The sequence below is a fragment of the Balaenoptera acutorostrata genome, chromosome 19, assembly GCF_949987535.1.
Source record: "Balaenoptera acutorostrata chromosome 19, mBalAcu1.1, whole genome shotgun sequence".
NCBI classification, from domain to species: domain Eukaryota; kingdom Metazoa; phylum Chordata; class Mammalia; order Artiodactyla; family Balaenopteridae; genus Balaenoptera; species Balaenoptera acutorostrata.
The window spans coordinates 36,001,203-36,019,133 of NC_080082.1; the positions used below are offsets into that span (position 1 = coordinate 36,001,203).

The 17,931-nt window shown below is 40.8% G+C and overlaps 1 protein-coding gene across 1 annotated transcript in view; it reads right to left on the reverse strand.

Annotated features, from left to right (window-relative positions):
- Positions 1 to 6,680: 6,680 nt before the first annotated feature.
- The window catches only part of LONP2 (lon peptidase 2, peroxisomal), a 98,943-nt gene continuing 87,692 nt past the window's right edge, over positions 6,681 to 17,931 (reverse strand). The window contains exons 13-15 of the mRNA XM_007167632.2: positions 11,470 to 11,677; positions 10,865 to 11,055; positions 6,681 to 7,103 (exon numbers count right to left, since the gene is read on the reverse strand). Coding sequence (XP_007167694.2) covers positions 6,882 to 7,103; positions 10,865 to 11,055; positions 11,470 to 11,677 — 621 coding nt within the window. The 3' untranslated portion in view covers positions 6,681 to 6,881. The remainder of the gene's footprint in view (positions 7,104 to 10,864; positions 11,056 to 11,469; positions 11,678 to 17,931) is intronic.

The window sequence follows — 17,931 nt, forward strand, 5'->3', positions numbered from 1 at the left end:
AAATCACATATGTTTAAAATTTGTTCTTGTATTTATTGGTTTTGCAAAAGAAGGCATCGTCTCACACAGTATTTGTAATTAAAAGCAAGTCATTTGTTTAAAAAAAGAGGCAGTTTGCAAAAAAAATGTTTTTGGTCTTTTATAATTCTCATTAAAAGAATATCTGGCAAATTAAAAACTCTTACGTGTCTGCTTTAGCTCCAAGTTTGATTAAAATCCGAAGTTATTTTCCTGTTAAATTCTGTATTTTATAGCCAAAAGCAATATACTATGTATTTTGAATTTTGGTAGATAGAGATCTGTTCTAAAGTACAGTAAAAGAATGGGTATATGGTCTCTGGCCTACACAGAATCTTGTTTTTTCCTTCCTCTTGCTTAGATTTTGATTTCTCACAACTCTGTTAGGAGGCCAATTAGTTAAAATGCTGATCACTTTCCCCCCCCTTTTTAACAACAAAAAAATGAGTTAGTATTTTATAGCCTCATGGTTAAGAGCCTGGCTTCTGCAGCCAGACTTCAGGGACTACATGCCTATGCTAGCTGTAACTCACTAATCAGCTGTGTGATCTTGGGTTCCAGTTTACTAGTGAAAACTGAAATGAGGTTAATTATGGTAGCTACATCCAAGGGTTAAATGGGATGGATACAAGTTACCTAGGACAGTGCTCTGTACATAATAAGCTAACCCAGCATGTTAGCTGCTTTTAGTATACCTGTAACTAGCACCATATAGTTAACTGATGTGAGTTAGCCTGAAGCACCTAGCAAGATTCTGAAATTGCCTTCTGATTGGCCAGAGATCATTTTATTTTGTGTGGTTTTTATGGGTACCGTAAACATAGGAAGTCAGTTAAAAATAATTTGGACTTCCCCTTACCCCCCCTCACCAATTCTGGATAACAAAATTTACTTCTGTTAACCATTTTCAGGAAAGAAGGTTGTGTAGTTTCTTTCCTACATAAGCCTTATTTTTTGAATTGGTTATAACTTGTGCTTGTGTAGCCATTTTTGTGGCGAAAGGGAACAGGTCAACCACCAATGTATATCCAGGTCTATTCCTCCTATTAGTATGTGTGTTTAGAAAAGCAGTTTTTCCTCCTCATTTAGTATACTGAATATTTTTGTGGAGGTATGTCATTTGTATTTAAAATATTTTAAAATGTTTCTTTGATTATAAAACATTTCTTTGATATATGTGTTCAATATATAGACTTTGGCACACACAGTAGAGTCTGTAGTCTTATCCATTCAGAGACGACTACAAACATTTTCGTTTTTCTAGTTCTTTGTGTATTTACATGTGTTTACACACATTTATTTTGAAATCATATAATTTGGGATTGTGTAACTATGTAACTCCCTCACGCCCCTACACATAACATGATCATTTAAGCATTTAATAATCTTGGAAAACATCATTTGGGGTAACTTTTGTGAAGATTGACTGTAGTTTTAGCTAGGTCCCCAGTGTTGGATATTTGCTTTGCCCAGTTTTTCCAGGTAAATTTTTTTGGCTGATTATAAATAGCCTGTGAACATTTCTATGTTTTCTGGTTATATTCTTCAGGTTCTTTTTTATTTTCTTTAAAGGTCTTGATACTTTTTTCACTGCTTTCTGGAGAGGTTTCAGTGGAAACTTATGGTAGCAGTGTGAAGGATTTTGCCTTTCATTGTAACCTCATGTTTTGCCAGTTTATGCCTAAGAGAGTAAATTTTGTGTGTTTGATAGGTAATAAGAGGTTGATATTTTAATATTTGTTAACTATACTTCTTCTTATTTGTCTTCATATTTTTGGCCTATAGGGATAATGTGATCTAGAGCCGTATTTATTTCTTGGTCCATTTGAGATTTGATTTATGAGATCTAACTCTTGTTCTTAAATCATCTATATTTGTAATCAATATTCTACTTTTTCCTATTGATGCCCGCACCCCTTCTGGTGTCTTGGTGTTTTCTTTCAGGGGATTATATAGGGTAGGGGTAGGTGATACTCTTTGTTCTTTTACATTCTTAAACTTGAATTCATCCTGTTGAACTGAATCATGTACCAGTTTAATATGCTAACGATTGTTGGCGAATGTTTTCTTTTGCTTTGAGTGATTTTTATTATAATATGTATAACTTTTTAATTTAAAAGGCCCACAATTTTACAGACTTTAAACTTAAGTGAAGCAAATGGCTATAGATGTTTTTGGCTCACCAAAATATCTTAAGTCATGTTCCCTGTCCCCCACCAAGCTCAAGAGCTCTATATCCAGGAACATCTGCAATGATTCTACTAATGGAATTTTATTTCACTCAGGTTCCTGAGTGGAAAAATTGGTAAGTAACCCAAATTAAAAAACAAAACACTGGATCAAACTTAAACATACTTGGGGGCCAGGCCAGTCTGTGACTGGTGCATTAGACTAGAGTAAGATTAGAACACATAGGGTGAATTGAGTGTATGACCTACCAACTAGTACTGTAGTCATTTATGTAAGTTAAATAAGAAAGGTACACACAGAACGTTTTGAAAATCTATAGATTGAATGCACTGCTAGAACCTTAAGTCATTCCCCTCCCCACCTACCTGTTGCGCATGTTCCAAACATAAAGGATGATTTGGTGGCTTACTGCGTACGATCTTAAGCTAGTTGAGTCATTTACCAAAAGAAACTCACATTTTCCTAAAAACAGCATCATCCCCCAAATTCAAGCATCTCCTAAAATGTAAAGTGTGGGCTGTAGGTTCTAACTGCCTGGGTTTGAATTCTGACCCTTTACCTACTAACTTTGACTTAACTTTGCTCTAAGTTCCTTCTCTGTAAAGGCTGTAGTTGTGTCTACCTCATAAGGGAATGAGGATGGCTAAGTGTGCTGTAAAGTGCTTATCCTTATGCCTGGCACTATAGCTTCACTGCCGAACCATTTTCCTTAACTTTGTACAGCCTTAAGAATTTTCTTTGAAAATAATTTATTTTTCTTAGGCCTTTCTAAATTCTGAAAAGTAGAAACAATGGTTTGAAGGAATACTTGGTTTTATAATAAAGTCACATTTTGACAAGCTTGCACTGTCATGTCAAGATTAGGATTTAGCCTAAAGGGTTTTAGTTCCTATTGCCTGGAAATGTACTGACAATATGTTAGAGCTCAACTTAATTAAAAATTTTTTAATACGAAAGATTTTTTATGAGGTCCAAGAACGTTAAATACATTCTTTAGCTCATTGATAGTACCTACCATACCTAATATGTTCCAAATAAGTAAATTTTCATAGCAAATAAATCCTAGATTAAAAAAGAAACTTTTGATACAGCTGTTTAAAAACATTTCAATAGCCATTCAGTGCATTTGCCTATTGTGTCCCTTCAGATCCTTTTAATATTTATTTCTTTCCTGTTTTGGTGCTTTAAAAATTTTTCTAGTAACTGTAGTTTTCATTGCAGTATCCACTAAATGTTATTAAAACAAAAAAGGAGCATAGCATTGGATCATAAATCATCAAATTGGATAATGACTGTACTTTTGTAGTCTTGACTTTTTAAGCTGCTGGATAAAATTTTCACGAAGATGGGCACTCAAATACAACGCATTTTTGCCAAAATAATGTGAGCTTGAACATGTTACACTTCATTAAAAAAAGTTCTTGATGTTTACATCTAGTAAATAGTCCCAGACAAAATAAACTTTGGATTTCGAAGGAGAATTGGCAAAATTAACATTCTTTGTGGCTTAGTGTCAAGTCCCTTTAATTATAGTAAGGTTTTTCTCATTTCAGTGGTCAATAAAAGGAAAATGCAAAGTCAGCCCACTCTACCCTCAGCAGTTGGTTACCTCACAACATGGTAGACTTTGGTAAGGTTTAAATGTGGACCAGTCACCGAGCGCCAGGAGCTCCTCTTGGTAGACATGACTAGTCACTATGTTCAGATGATGGGAATCAGAAACCTGCATTTCAAGCAGCCTCTGCAACTCAGATGGCACTGGAAATGGAAATGAATTTGCAACCCCACTCTTCTTATGAAGAGGATCTGTGCTATGACCAGAATGCAAATCTTGACTGATGTCCCGGGAAGAAAAGGAGAGAAGGAAATCTTGTGTGTTTCACTCAGCACATAACTTTTACCTCCCCTTATTTAGAAAAATTCAGGTATGTTTAGTACATTTTAAATCCACTCATTTAGTCAGGAGACCTTAACTATGGTCCAAGATTTGTAGGCTGATGTTAAATAGGATCACTCATTCTGATGGCATCTTCCACTGTATACAGGTGATTAAAAGCAGTAAATCTCTGACATGGTTTACAGTAAGGTTCAAACAGAAGGGGCAAAGCCAAGTGAAAACCACTGAAGGGGCAGAGCTAAGTAAAAAATGTGTGCCTCAAGCAGTGTAAAATTTCTTGATTACCAAGGCACTTAAAGCTTTACATAGTTTTAATACTTGAAGAGTTTTAAAAGCCCACATAAAAAGTGTGGAGAGCACTGGTTAAATACACAGATTCCCAAGCCCTCACCTCTATGCCTGCTGAATTGAAATTTAAGTTAGTTAGCAGTTCTCAAAAAACCTAGCTGACTGATACATGAGGGGTCTTTGGGAAACACTTTTACAAACAGTGCTAGGAAAAGATACTCAACCATTAGTCATCAGGGAAATGCAAATCAAAACCATGAGATGCTTCTTTAGGATGGCCATTATCAATAATGAAAATAAGTGCTGGCAAGAATGTGGAGAAATTGGAACCTTTGTGTATTGCTGGTGAGAATGTCAAATGGTGTAGCTGTGGTGGGAAACATGGGTGGTTCCTCAAGTATATTTCCAAAAGAATGAAAAACAAACAGACTCAAAGGGATAGATAGTTGTATGCTCATGTTCACAGCACAATAGCCTAGAGGTAGAAACAACAGATAAATGAATAAAATGTGGCATGTGCAGCAGTGGAATATTATTCAGTCTTAAAGAAATGAAATTGATAACATGCTGCAACATGGATAAACGATGACATGCTAAGTGAAATATGCCAGACACAAAAGGGCAGATATTCCACTTACATAAGGTACTTAGAATAGGAAAATTCATAGAGACAAAGTAAAATAGTGGCTACCAGGGTCTGGGGGACGGAGGAATGGGGAGTTACTTTTTATTGGATACAGAGCTTCAGTTTAAGATGATGAAAAGGTTTTGGATATAGCTAGTGGTGATGGTTGTACTTCAGTGTAATTAACAACCCTGAATTACACACTTCTAAGTTAAAATGGTAAATCATTTTGCCACAATTAAAAAAAAAGGTGAATAGAAGAGCTCAGACTTAAAAAACCAAAAACAATGCTAGAGAAATGAAGGTCATACTGCTAATTTCATGTATGTACGGGTTTTCTCAGTCAGCTCCTTTAGTAAGGAAAGGCGTGCTCAAAGCCAGAGGGCACAGAAGATGCCCTACTGCTGTTCACAGACCAGTACAAAACTGCATACTCAGGACTCCAGAGGAAGAATACAGATAACAACTCCCACTTTTTAAAAGTGTGCTATGTTGCCACTGCTGGGTGGGACAAGGCAGAGCAAGGTGGGTATGGATTAACTCCCTCTGGTTGCTGAAAACAAATTAACATCATAGTTTCTTCTACCTTGTAAGATGATTGTGCAGAAATAATAAAATCATAGTAGTGATAAGATAGTCAATGAAATGTTTTCCAAGTTCCCGGCGCTTGCTTTCTCCCACTGGCCATGGCCCTAGGTCTGCACTTGTCCTCCCAGAACACATTCAGATTTTTACCACCAGGTCTGAGCACAGTATTTGGGTAATTTGTATATCCCATCCTTATCCAAGAAATTCCAAAGTATCTTTACATATCTGTTGTTATATTTTGTAATATAAGATTCTGAAGTCCATTACTGGCTGGAATAATGATTAGAAATTGTTCCGTGTTACTATATGTTGCATTCTAACTGTATCTTCACAATAACACTGATGAGTACGATTATTTGCATTTTAAAGGTAAGGAAAACTAAGATACAGAAAGTTAAAATGCTAGTAAGTAGAAGAGCCTAACTTCATAGTTATCCATGTCCTGGACTGAGTCACAGGAGAAGAGAGGCATGGAAAGGCTACCAGAACTGGGGATTGGCACAGGCAAACAAGCAACACAAGGGGAGGTGGCAGGAATCAGGATACCAAGTGTAGGGACCATCCCAGGATGGATGGCTGCCTCCCTCTGGGGACTGGACTTTTTTCTAAGATGACAGGCATTCAGGGCCAGTATGTTTCTGTCATGTGGGCCAACACATGCCACTATGCTGCTTCTCTCAGCAAGGAAGGGTAGGATGTATAGACCTCATCACAGAGTTTGCTTCACTTGAATATTTTCCAAAAAGACTAATAGTTGGCTATTATTTTCACCTTTGCCCAGTTCCCCTTCTGATTGCTTTCAGGGGCCAATAAAGTCTACAGGTGAATCTGCTAAGGTAATGGTCTATACCAATGGTTCTTGACCTTGACTACACATCAGAATCATCTGGGTGGCTTAGTAAAGCAGATTGGGTCCCACCCCCAGAGTCTGATTCAGAAGGTCTCCTGGTGGGTTTTGAGAATTTACATTTCTAACAAGTTCTCAGGTAATACAGATGCTTCTGTTTGGAACCACAAGAGAACCACTGTTCCATAACTTTCCAGGGACAGTAATGAGCCCATTCAAGACAAGAATTCAATTCCAATTTAATCAATTTATTAAACTGACATTTCTATAATAACCATTTGCCACCACTTGAGTCAGGTTTGTTACTGCTGTGAGTAGGTTCGCAAATTAGGGACATTTTGCTTACCCCTGCTGGTGTGAATAAAATCATCCTGTCAGTACCTTTCGGCACTTTATAACTTAAAATTCTAAGAAGTTGAGATCTGGGCTTACAATTTGCTATTTAAGAGGCCAGGTGTGGTGCTGACAGTAAAGCCACCATCAAAAGCTGCGTTAAGAACTTCATCCAGGCAGGTTGCTGTGACAAAACTTAAATCCTGCCGGACATTGCCTGGGATTTCTTCAAGGTCTTTCTCATTCCTCTGAGGAATAATGACACGCTTCAATCCCGCTCTATGTGCTGCCAGCACTTTGTCTTTAATTCCACCCACCTGTAAGGAGAGAGGAACGTTATTAAGGTTTATGATCATCCTCAGGCTGTCAAAGAAACCCTGACCCACCACCTTTCACTGCTATTTTAAAACATCCAAATCATCTTTCATTTTGCTACAGCATGAGCTAGGAAAGCCACTAAAAAGGCTAATAGTAAATTCTTTACATTTCAATTAGTATTATATTAAATCCTTTTAATGGAAAATTCTAAATTTTTGACAGGTATGAGCACCTCTTCTATCCGTGATTCTCTTTTATATTGTCAAGGTTAACATTTATATTCCTTTCTGTACTCACAACAATCTTGTTTATAGGTTAATTCTGAAAAAGCATTACATTATTTTGACCATAAATACCATTCCTACAGAGCTTAGTTGCATGCCAGGATTATTTTCTTCTGTACAGGTTTAAAGCAATGACCTCTGTGCTGTGTGATGAAGAAAACACCTAGGCTCTTGTGGTGGTTTTAAAATATGTGTAAAATGGTCCCTTCAGAAGGTGGAGTCTAATTCCCCTCCCTCGAACGTGTGCCAGGCTTAGTGATTTACTTATGAGTGTGGTGGAAGTGATGCCGTGTGACTTTCAAGGTTAAGTCACAAAAAATAAGAGCTTCTGCCTGGCGCTCTCTCGGATCTCTTGCCCTGCAGGTAGCTCAGGTAGCCCAGGTGTCTGAGGTCACCCCAGCAGTCCGGCCAACCAGGACCAATCTGCAGTCACGTGAGTGAACCACAACAGAAGCAGATGCCCCGCCCCAGTCAGCCTTCAGATGACTGCAACCGGGCTGGTATACGACTACATGATGAGAGACCCGGGGCCAGAAGAGCCCAGCTAAGCCTCTCTTGAGTTCCTGCCCCACAGAAACTAAGAATAATAACTGCTGTTTTGGGGCGGTGTGCATGAGTAATAGATAACAGACACAAGTCTCAGTCACGCCATGCGGAACACGCGACCCCTGGCGACAGCCCTCCAAAGCCTGCTCCCGCCTGTGGCACCAGACCGGCTGGGCTCTAGGCCTTTCTGCACAGCGGCCATCCTAGCACACTGTCACTCTCTTGCCAGGCTTTTGCTTTATGCTGCTGAACTACACTTTCAACGTAACTTCTTCCGAAAGAGTGTGAGATAAACGGATTCCCTGCACGTATGGAAATGTCCATCTTGCATTCACATTTGATTGACGGTAAGGCTGTGTATACAAGACTTGATTTAAACCCATTTTCCCTCAGAGTCTTGAAGGTGCTGTGTATCTAGGGTCACGGATGAGAAAGCTTTCTCCTCGGTGATCTGAAAAGTCATGAGGATGCAATCCTTTCTCCTAGTTGGTATAGGCCCTTTCAATCTGAACATAGCCTTAAATTCTAGGAAATGCTCCATTATTTCCATGACAATTTGTTCTCTTCCATTTTCTCTGTTTAGTTAGATGTTGGATTTGTCAGATTGTTTTTTCTATTATTTTTTTCTGAATAGTTCATCGACCAATTCCTAAAACCATTGTTTTAAATTCACGAGCTCTGTCTTATCCTCTGTTCTTGAATTACGTTTTCTCCAGACTTAGCAGGTCTTTCTCTTAAATGCTGCTGCTTTTCTCCATGTCTCCCATAATAGTTTAAAACTGAAGGCTTACTCAGAGCTGCTGTGGCTTCTGCTCTGCTGGAGGTGGGGAAGCCTTTACCTGCGTGCGATTTGCTCTGAGTGCAGGGGACCTAGTGGTAGAACCATTTGTTCTATGGAGATTGCAACGAATCCCCTGGTTTTCATTTCCCACCCCCTTCCTTTTCTCCTGGTCTGAACCTTCTGGCTCTGAACCAGTGCTTTTCAACAGATTCCTGCTGGGAAGACTGTCTCTACCTCCAATTCTGTTACATCAGCTGGGGACACTTCTATCTTCTAGAAGTTGGCTGAACCATCAGCTGATGGCTCCCCACTCATTTATTTTTTAACATCTTTATTGGAGTATAATGGCTTTACAATGGTGTGTCCCCCTCATTTTTTTTTAAAATATTTTTCATTTATTTATTTTTGGCTGCGCTGGGTCTTCATTGCTGCGCGCGGGCTTTCTCTAGTTGCGGCTAGCGGGGGCTGCTCTTCATTGTGGTGCGCGGGCTTCTCACTGCGGTGGCTTCTCTTGTTGCAGAGCATGGGCTCTAGGTGCGCAGGCTTCAGTAGTTGTGGCTCACAGGCTCAGTAGTTGTGGCTCGCGGGCTCTAGAGCGCAGGCTCAGTAGTTGTGGAGCACGGGCTTAGTTGCTCCGCGGCATGTGGGATCTTCCCGGACCAGGACTCAAACCCGTGTGCCCTGCGTTGGCAGGCGGATTCTTAACCACTGCGCCACGGGGGAAGTCCTCCCCCCTCATTTTTGACTGTTATAATTTATTCCCTTTATTCCTTGCTTAGCTTACCATTTTGAACTAGGAAACTAAAGAGTTTATGGTCAGTAAAGCATTTGCTCATTTCCTTTTAGTAGTACAGCTAGTATTAACCACTACTGTCACTAGAAATGCAGTAGTTCTGGGGTAAGGTGAAGAAAAGAGATCGACATTCCTATTTTTTGTGATCCTAATTGGTGATTCTATGACCTACTTTCACCATTACCTCATAAAATAAAGGCGCTCTCAGAATAAAGAACATTCCTTTTTTTCTCATTTTGCTATTGAACTCACCAAAACTTTATTGTAGTCTGGTACTACTAACTAATGACTTAAACCTCTAAATGATCTCTCAAGTTCTATGCATTTTTCAGTGTTTTTATAAGTAGTTATGATATAGGTTGGAGCCCTAAAGCCTCATACGTACAGAACTTTTTCAAAATTTAGCAATTAGGCATGGTTAGTCTTTACTATAATTTCCATTTTTTTTTTTTAAAGCGCTTAGGATAGCGCCTAACAGAGTTTACTTTTTTTTTTTTTTTTAATTAATTAATTAATTAATTTATGGCTGCGTTGGGTCTTCGTTTCTGTGCTAGGGCTTTCTCTAGTTGTGGCAAGCGGGGGCCATCTTCATCGCGGTGCGCGGGCCTCTCACTATCGCGGCCTCTCTTGTTGCACAGCACAGGCTCCAGACGCGCAGGCTCAGTAGTTGTGGCTCACGGGCCCAGTTGCTCCGTGGCATGTGGGATCTTCCCAGACCAGGGCTCAAACCCGTGTACCCTGCATTGGCAGGCAGACTCTCAACCACTGCGCCACCAGGGAAGCCCCTACAATTTCCATTTTATACTACTTCTTTTCTATATTATTTTTTTATCAATCTATCAATTACAGTAATCTAAGTTATCTATAGGCCGATAGGAGGTCTCACAGGAATTCCAAAAGGTGAGAATTGGGCTTAAAGTTTAAAAATAGCTACCATCCTATTTTACACACATGCCATATATTTAACAATTCGTTAACTAGAACAAAGCCTCAAATCTTCACCTGAACAGCTGATATTTCTGGTGACCAGACTGATATTTTTTTCTGTAAGCAAGTCTTCTTTTTTAGTAGAAGGGAGAACATGGGGAAAATGGTCAGTTTTTCCTTTATTTGATCAAAATTTAAAAATCTGAATTACAGATATAAAAATTTAATATGTGTTTAAAACTAAGCTATTGATAGGAAGAAGGCAAACCACTATTAGTTTAGATTTTAGAATAATTTAATATGTGTTTAAAACTAAGCTATTGACAGGAAGAAGGCAAACCACTATTAGTTTAGATTTTAAAATGCTATTAATAAAAATTTTAAATTAAAAAATTTAAAAACCACATAAATAGGTTTCTTCATACATACTGGAAGAACAAGACCTCGCAGTGTGATTTCACCAGTCATGGCTACATCTGAACACACCAGCCGCCCACTAAAAAGTGAGGCGAGACAGGTTGCTATGGTAACTCCAGCAGATGGTCCATCTTTTGTGACAGCTCCAGCTGGGAAGTGCAGATGGATGTCTGTGTTCTCAAGAAGATCAAAACTTCCAGAAGCTTTAAAAAAGGAAAAAAGGATTTTGATGTAGAAAAATTAAACCTGTTTTCTTTTTCTCCGAAAAAAGAAAATCAAAGAGATAAAAATGAATGTTTCGCGTAAACAAATCCTTCAAAATATTAATGGGCAGTATAAGTAAAGTGGGGGTCTGGAAGAACAGCTTCATTCTATTCCAAGTAGCAGGAAAAACAAAACAAACCCTTGGAGTCAGTTTCCAGCTCAGGTTCCAGTCAAACAGTCCTCAACTGGGAACTAGAATTTCCACGGGAATTCAAGAGCAAAGGTCTGTGCTTTAAGGGGTAACTGGATCTGTCTCTGAACTGTGGGATGCCTCCTGGGTCACGATCCCAAGGCTCTCCTTTGCCCGCGGCTGCACCCCCCCCCCCCCCAACTCCCCGGGGTGGGTCGCTCACCATTGGTCAGATGGTATTTCTTGGCGTTGCTGCGGAGCCAACTGATAGCCAGGTGGGCAGACTCCTTCATGACGTCCCCCAGCTGGCCGGTCAGAGTTAACTGGCCTTCGCCATCCATCCGACTCGCCTCCACGAACATGATTTCCCCACCTAAGGGAGTCCAAGCCAAACCTATCGCCACTCCTGGCTGACTCAGACGCTCAGACACCTTGAGAGAAAGAAGGAAAATGATCGGTAAGGCCAACAAGAGCCGAATTCTTTTCAGGCTGACCTAATCACAAGCATTGGCTCTTCCTCAGAGGGCTTAAGCTTAAGCTGCACCTCAAAGTACTTACTACTGCACATGACTTGGAGTCACATAGGGCTTTTTTGCCAAGAGAAACTTTGGCATTTATCAGAAACAATCTTACCTTAAAGTATGTGTGAATGACTCTGATTCTTAAGCACCACATCTAGTTACACATGCCCTAATTTTCAAGGAACAAACGCAATCGTTTTATCTATCTCAATGCTTTTATTAGGCTGCCTATTTAAAAACACTACAGCACCGAACTTCATATTAGGCAATCATAAATTTGCTTCTGGAAGTAGAAATGCTCTTTTCAACATACTTTTGAGAAGTGTTAGCTCCAGAGGCCAAGGTATATATTAAAACCCCTGGATCTTACTTCCCCGCCACTCATCTTTACTTTATTGGTGCAGAGACACTATAAAATGCTACTTTACTATGTCCTGGATCCTTTCTGTGTGCTCGGAGGCCCACTGTGCTGCTTCACTTCCATATTAAACTGATCGTGTCACTCACTGGTGATTTCAAGCCAAATAGGTTAACGCATCCAAGTTATGAAAACATATCAAAAGTAACAGTTGAAAAACAGTCATGTTAACTTTTATCGCACACTCTGAGCCTCCAAATTTCTTATCCTATAGAAGTTATCCATGTTAGAGGAACTGGGCACAATATGTCAACCCAGCACTAATGCAATCATGAGATTTTTCCACCGAGAGGTAACTTTCTCACTAAGGAGCAGTGGAGTCTATAGCCTGAGTTTCTGGTTAAAGGGCTGGGTGGCTGATGCTTACTTCTTTTCCAAGGGGCTTAGATGCTGAAAATCCTGATTTTAAATGGATGTGTGACACCCACTGAAGCTATTGAGCACTTATTTTTAGTAGTAAACATAAAAGCCTATTTTTTAAGTTGGTTTTATATTTAAAATTTTAATTTTATATTTAATGATAAGTTAGAGACTGGGAAGGCCCGGTTGCACTGCTGGCTGAGCTGAGGCTGTGCACCATGGATTTCACCTTCCCTCAGCTTTGCATTTGCCCTGTTTTCTATCTATTTGAGGAGAAAGACGCAAAAGATCAGTACTATTTAAGGAAAACACAGAAACAACTATTTATAGAAGTGTTCACAAGGCTTGTTCTTGCTAATGTAAAATCAATTCTCTATACCTGAACGACATCTACTTTGGGTGGGAACTTGTCAGGGGTTCCTGTTTTTACTGCATGGCTCTTTTCTAGGGCTGACTGAACCAGTCCTAAAGAATTATCCTCAATATACTGAATCCTGTGCTAATTTAACAGAAAAAGCCATATAATATAGCACAACTTCATTAGCTATAATGAGAACAATCCCTTTTTTTAACAGCTAAATCCTCAAAACTCATTTTGTCAGAATAATACCAAACATGTCCCCAAAGAATCAGAAGTAGGATTCATGCTGATTACCACATTGCTTCAAGAAACCACGCCAGTTTCCAACACTCTCCATCTGCTGGAGAGTCGTGGTGCTCTGGGTAAAAGTAACTGGTCCGTTGTTCATTGAAAGGACAGGGGGTAGATAAGTACACATGACCAAACCAAAACCATCCAGGCTCGTAATCACTTTATTCTAACCTGACGGTAAGTGCTGAAATATTAACCTGAAGATGGGACCAGTGACAAATCTGTGTAACTCAACAACAACATACACGGGTGGGAGAACTGAGGGCAGGAGTTACTATCAAACCTAGAGTCTCGTGATCAGGCTAATAGCAGTTATCTAAGAAGTAAAGAATCTGTAATTCTTAGACTTGGAGTCATATTCTTCAAAGCCATGTGTTCTGAAATTGTAACAATTCTATTAACAACCAAGCATCCAGTTTCTATGTATTTTTCCCTCAGAAATAATGAGTGCAAGTAAGTATGAATTTAAAAGATAAGATATATGCTCTTTCTTGCTCCTGAATGCAGTTTCCCAGCCTCTTAAACCCTTTCTTTATACAGAACAATTTGTATTTTACAGACTTCCCTAACAAGTGATTCAACACAATAATTTCAAAACTATGTTTATCTACTGGTACTTTTCTACCAGTTTCTAATTCCATTACTGGTTTGTGGAATCATCAATTATATTAGCCAAGACAGGCCTAGGCTTGATGCGTGAACGTTTTTCCCTCTAAATGTCAAAGCGGAACAGCAGTATCTCAAGTTCACTTCTGTCATTCAATTTCCCTTGAAACTGGTGCTTCAAGTTTCCTTTATCTGTTAACTAAATCTTGTTCAAAGAAATGGTCATTTTCTTCTGTAATAATTCTATCAATCATGTAAATATGCAGACTGAGGAAGTGTTTAAAATAGTTAATGAAAAACCTAATTAATAATAGGATATGTCTTATAAAGTATGATTGCACTCTGAACACTTCAATGATAGCAGTGTTCAAGGAGCATTTGAGCATCTAATCATTGCCAATTTCACACTGTTCTTTCCTCTCGATTAACTTAAAATAGTGATATTTAGTGATATTTGACTGAAATAGTAAATACGTACAACTCTTTGTGACCCTTCCAAACCTAGACCAACACTTACAGTTTTAATACCTTGTTATTTACTGCTGCAGCCATCAGAGGGACTAAGAGTTTTACCTTCATCCAATGGGTGCTTTACTGGCAACGGGAGCCTGGCCCCATCACGGATCATAGGGATATCAAGTGAAAACCTCTGAGCGGTGACAGACTACCTACCTAACCACATCAGATAAGGGGCCGCTTACCCCCCAGCACAGGGAGTGCAACAAGACCATCTAGCCAGTGCCTGTATCTACAGAGAGCCCTGCAGAGGCAAGGGTCTGTGTCTGGGGAGTTGGGACAGGTGTCACAGGAGAGACTGAGCGGTCTTAAAGTCTGCTGGGCAGAAAAGGGCCAGGAAGCCTTTTCACAGCAGAGAGGCCAGCAGGTGCCAAGGACTCGAGACAGGAATAATATTGTGGGCCTTCTCGCCAGGGACAGGCACAGTGCCTCGCAAAACCTGAGCTGTCAGATGGCTGCGGTATGTGTGCAGGTTCGTGCCTCAGTAACGCTTACACCACACGTTGGTTTGTTTTCTCTATAGCTCGCATAGCATTTTTTATGCTCCCGCCAGGGTTGTCACCACGGCGGCTCTCCATCTGCCAACTTCTTTAAAGTCTCTAGGAATATTTGATTTTTCCAGTTGTGAACTTGTTTGCTTTGGAGGGGTGCCGGGGTCGGCCACCGTCACCTCTGGAAGCTGCGCGACACAGCCCCGGTCTGGCGCGACACCGGCGCTGCTGAGAGCCAGCTGCTTGCCGGCCCTTCCAGTAAGGCCTTTCCTTGGTACCACTGGCTGGTGGTGGGCCAGGCTGAGTGCAGCATCGGTGCTGTCCTAACAGGGGCATGGGGCACAGCAGGTCTGAACGGAGAGGGAGGAAGAAGGGATTTACTACCATGACTCTTCGGGCATTTCGTTAGTGTTTATACACTTTGCTCATTTCTAGCACCTGCTTTTGTCTGTCTGCAAGGCAAGCACCCTGATGGAATCTCCTGGAATTCACCTGTGGGATGCATTCTACTCAGGATGTTTTTTTTGAAATCTGCATGTCTTGTCTCTTCTTCCCTTTATTACTATTTTTTCTAAGGGCAGTGACCTTTGCATAAGGACTTTTTGTCCACCACTGAGGCTTTCATACAAACTATGAATGGAGTCAGGAATACTCAGACGACACATTCTCAGGATTAGCAGACTGGACAAAACATAGACGCTCGTGGCTTGGATGACTGGTTTTCTGAGGCTGAAAATCAAATTTATCCTGGAAAGACTACAGTTTATGTGTTCTTCTGATTGTGTCACCACATTTGCAGTCTATGAGATTGATTGTTACCCCCAGAGATATATAGGAACTCTATATGTTGGCGTTTTTTTTGCGGGAGGGTGTCAACTGCAGGATTGTATTATATTTATACAATGTATCTAATTATGTATATATATCTAATATGCAGATAATATATATGTGTGTGTGTATATATGTATCTCATAATGCGGAGGCTTCTCCTGGCTTCACTAGGATGAAAATGAAAATTATCAGATTCTCATCTCCCCCCAAAGAGGTTCATGTAATCAATAAAAGTAACTGCAACCACGTTTACCATTATTAATGGCAATCTCATAACTGACCAGATCAAATAAGACTCAATAGCTGCGTCCTTCCTAAACCCTCCACGCAGGGACCCGGGCCTGCCTCTGAGGTGTTCTGAGAAGCAGTCAGGGAGAATGAAGTCTCGGCTGCCCCAGACGCCGGCACCTGCCCCACCCTCTCCCACTCTCTCTCTCATAATGCAGGGCGATCTGTTATTCTTTAAAAGTGGGTGTTTAACTGATCTTGCTTCTTTAGGAAACTTTACTGTATTTGAAAAGGTGACTTAGGATACTGTTCCTAAATTTGAAATCTAGACAAAGTTTTAGGAACTCATTTTTCAACCTGCTGAGAGAATTCTGAACGGATGTAACATGGGTAAAAGTGTGCCTTATCTTTCCTCCTCACTGTTAGTTTGCTAGGTCAGTAACATTTTTGGTACTAATGTATTTTTGCAGACTCATCTTCAATGAAAATAAAGCACAGTAAGGGGTGGTATAGGTTATTAAAGCAAATATAAAATTAGGGTTATAATAAAAATAATAGGGACTTTTACTTTTGTGACTGGGCATATAAGTCTATTTGTTTTTAGGGTGTATGGTGGTTGCAGGAACCAGTATTTGTTTTTTTAGCATGTACCGGGCACTATGGTGGGTGCCTTATATACATTAACTCAGCAGATTCTAAAACCTACATAAAACTCCCCCCCTGCATCGGATGACGCCAGCACAGTCAAGGAGGCGGGGTTCATCATGGTGAGTGACAGGCCTCTTTCTCCTCCTACTAAGCCCTGCTTACGGCAGCTGGCTTCCCATCTTCATTCTCTGCTCACTGCCTTCTATATGCAAACCCACTCTTCTCCTTCCTGACCACCCTGAGTCCCGCCATCACCCTGGGTTTCTTCAGTGAGTACCTGAGACTCGCGCAACCCGGCCTCTCTGTCTCTAAACACCCCTTAACTCCAAAAGCACGCTCCTTACCCTCACCCAGCCACCCTTCTCCCGGCCCTTATTGCCAACAGAAGCCATACGACCTCCGAAATCTGAATTTAACCAGCCCCTTCCCCGACCACCACTTTTTCATCCTTCTAGCTCACTTGTACTCAAGACCATCAACTCTACCTCCTTCACATTATACACCAGCTCTGTCCCAGCTTTACTGCTCTCCTTGTGCACGAACACTCCTTTGTTCCAGCGTTATCATCTTTTCCTTGTGATTACTCAATACTCTCAGCCCCCCTTCTCCATCATACCCCGCCACAGGGGATCCTCATCACAGACCACCGCCTCCTTCACACTGGGGACCCCACCACCTCGCACTGCCCGAAAGACTCTGCCCCTGTGGTACCACCTCTCTTTCCAGCAACCTCAGTCTGACTCTCTCTGCTGGACTATTCTGACCAGCAAACAGGCTGCCATTTGTTACCACGCTCCCTTTGACCTCCATCCTCCCTTCTAGCCACCTCACTTCTCTGCAGTCGTTCACAGCCAAACTTCTGAAAGAGCTGCCTACAAACGACTTCTACTTCCCCACCTTCCATTCCCTCTGCAACACACTCCCATCACGCCCTGTGAACCCACTCTGTCAAGGTCACCTACAACCTCCATGCTGTCAAATCCAGTACACAGCCAGCAAACACATGTGCATGTTCCCCCTTCCTGAGACAGTCTCTGCCTTTGTTGTCATGGCGGCACAACACCCTTGTTTTGCTCTTACCTGACCGCCTGTTCCTTCTTAGTTTCTCTCTGTCTGTCTTGAGGGCTCCTCTTCCCCTACGTGACCCTAACTGTCCAGGGCCTGCTCCTAGGCTCCCTGCTCTTTCCTCCGTATCCTTTTCCTTTGGTGATCTCAACGTTCCCAGGACTTAAAAAATCCTCTATTTTCTAACAACTCTATAATTTATATCTCCCATTCCAAAACAGAGTACTATAGTTGGTAAGAATAGAAATGAAAATCTGAGGTAGAGCAGGTATGCCTTTTTGTTAAACTGCTGTACTTCAAGCAATTCTCTTTTAGCAGGAAAGGGCAGGAACTAGCTTGGCTGCAGGGT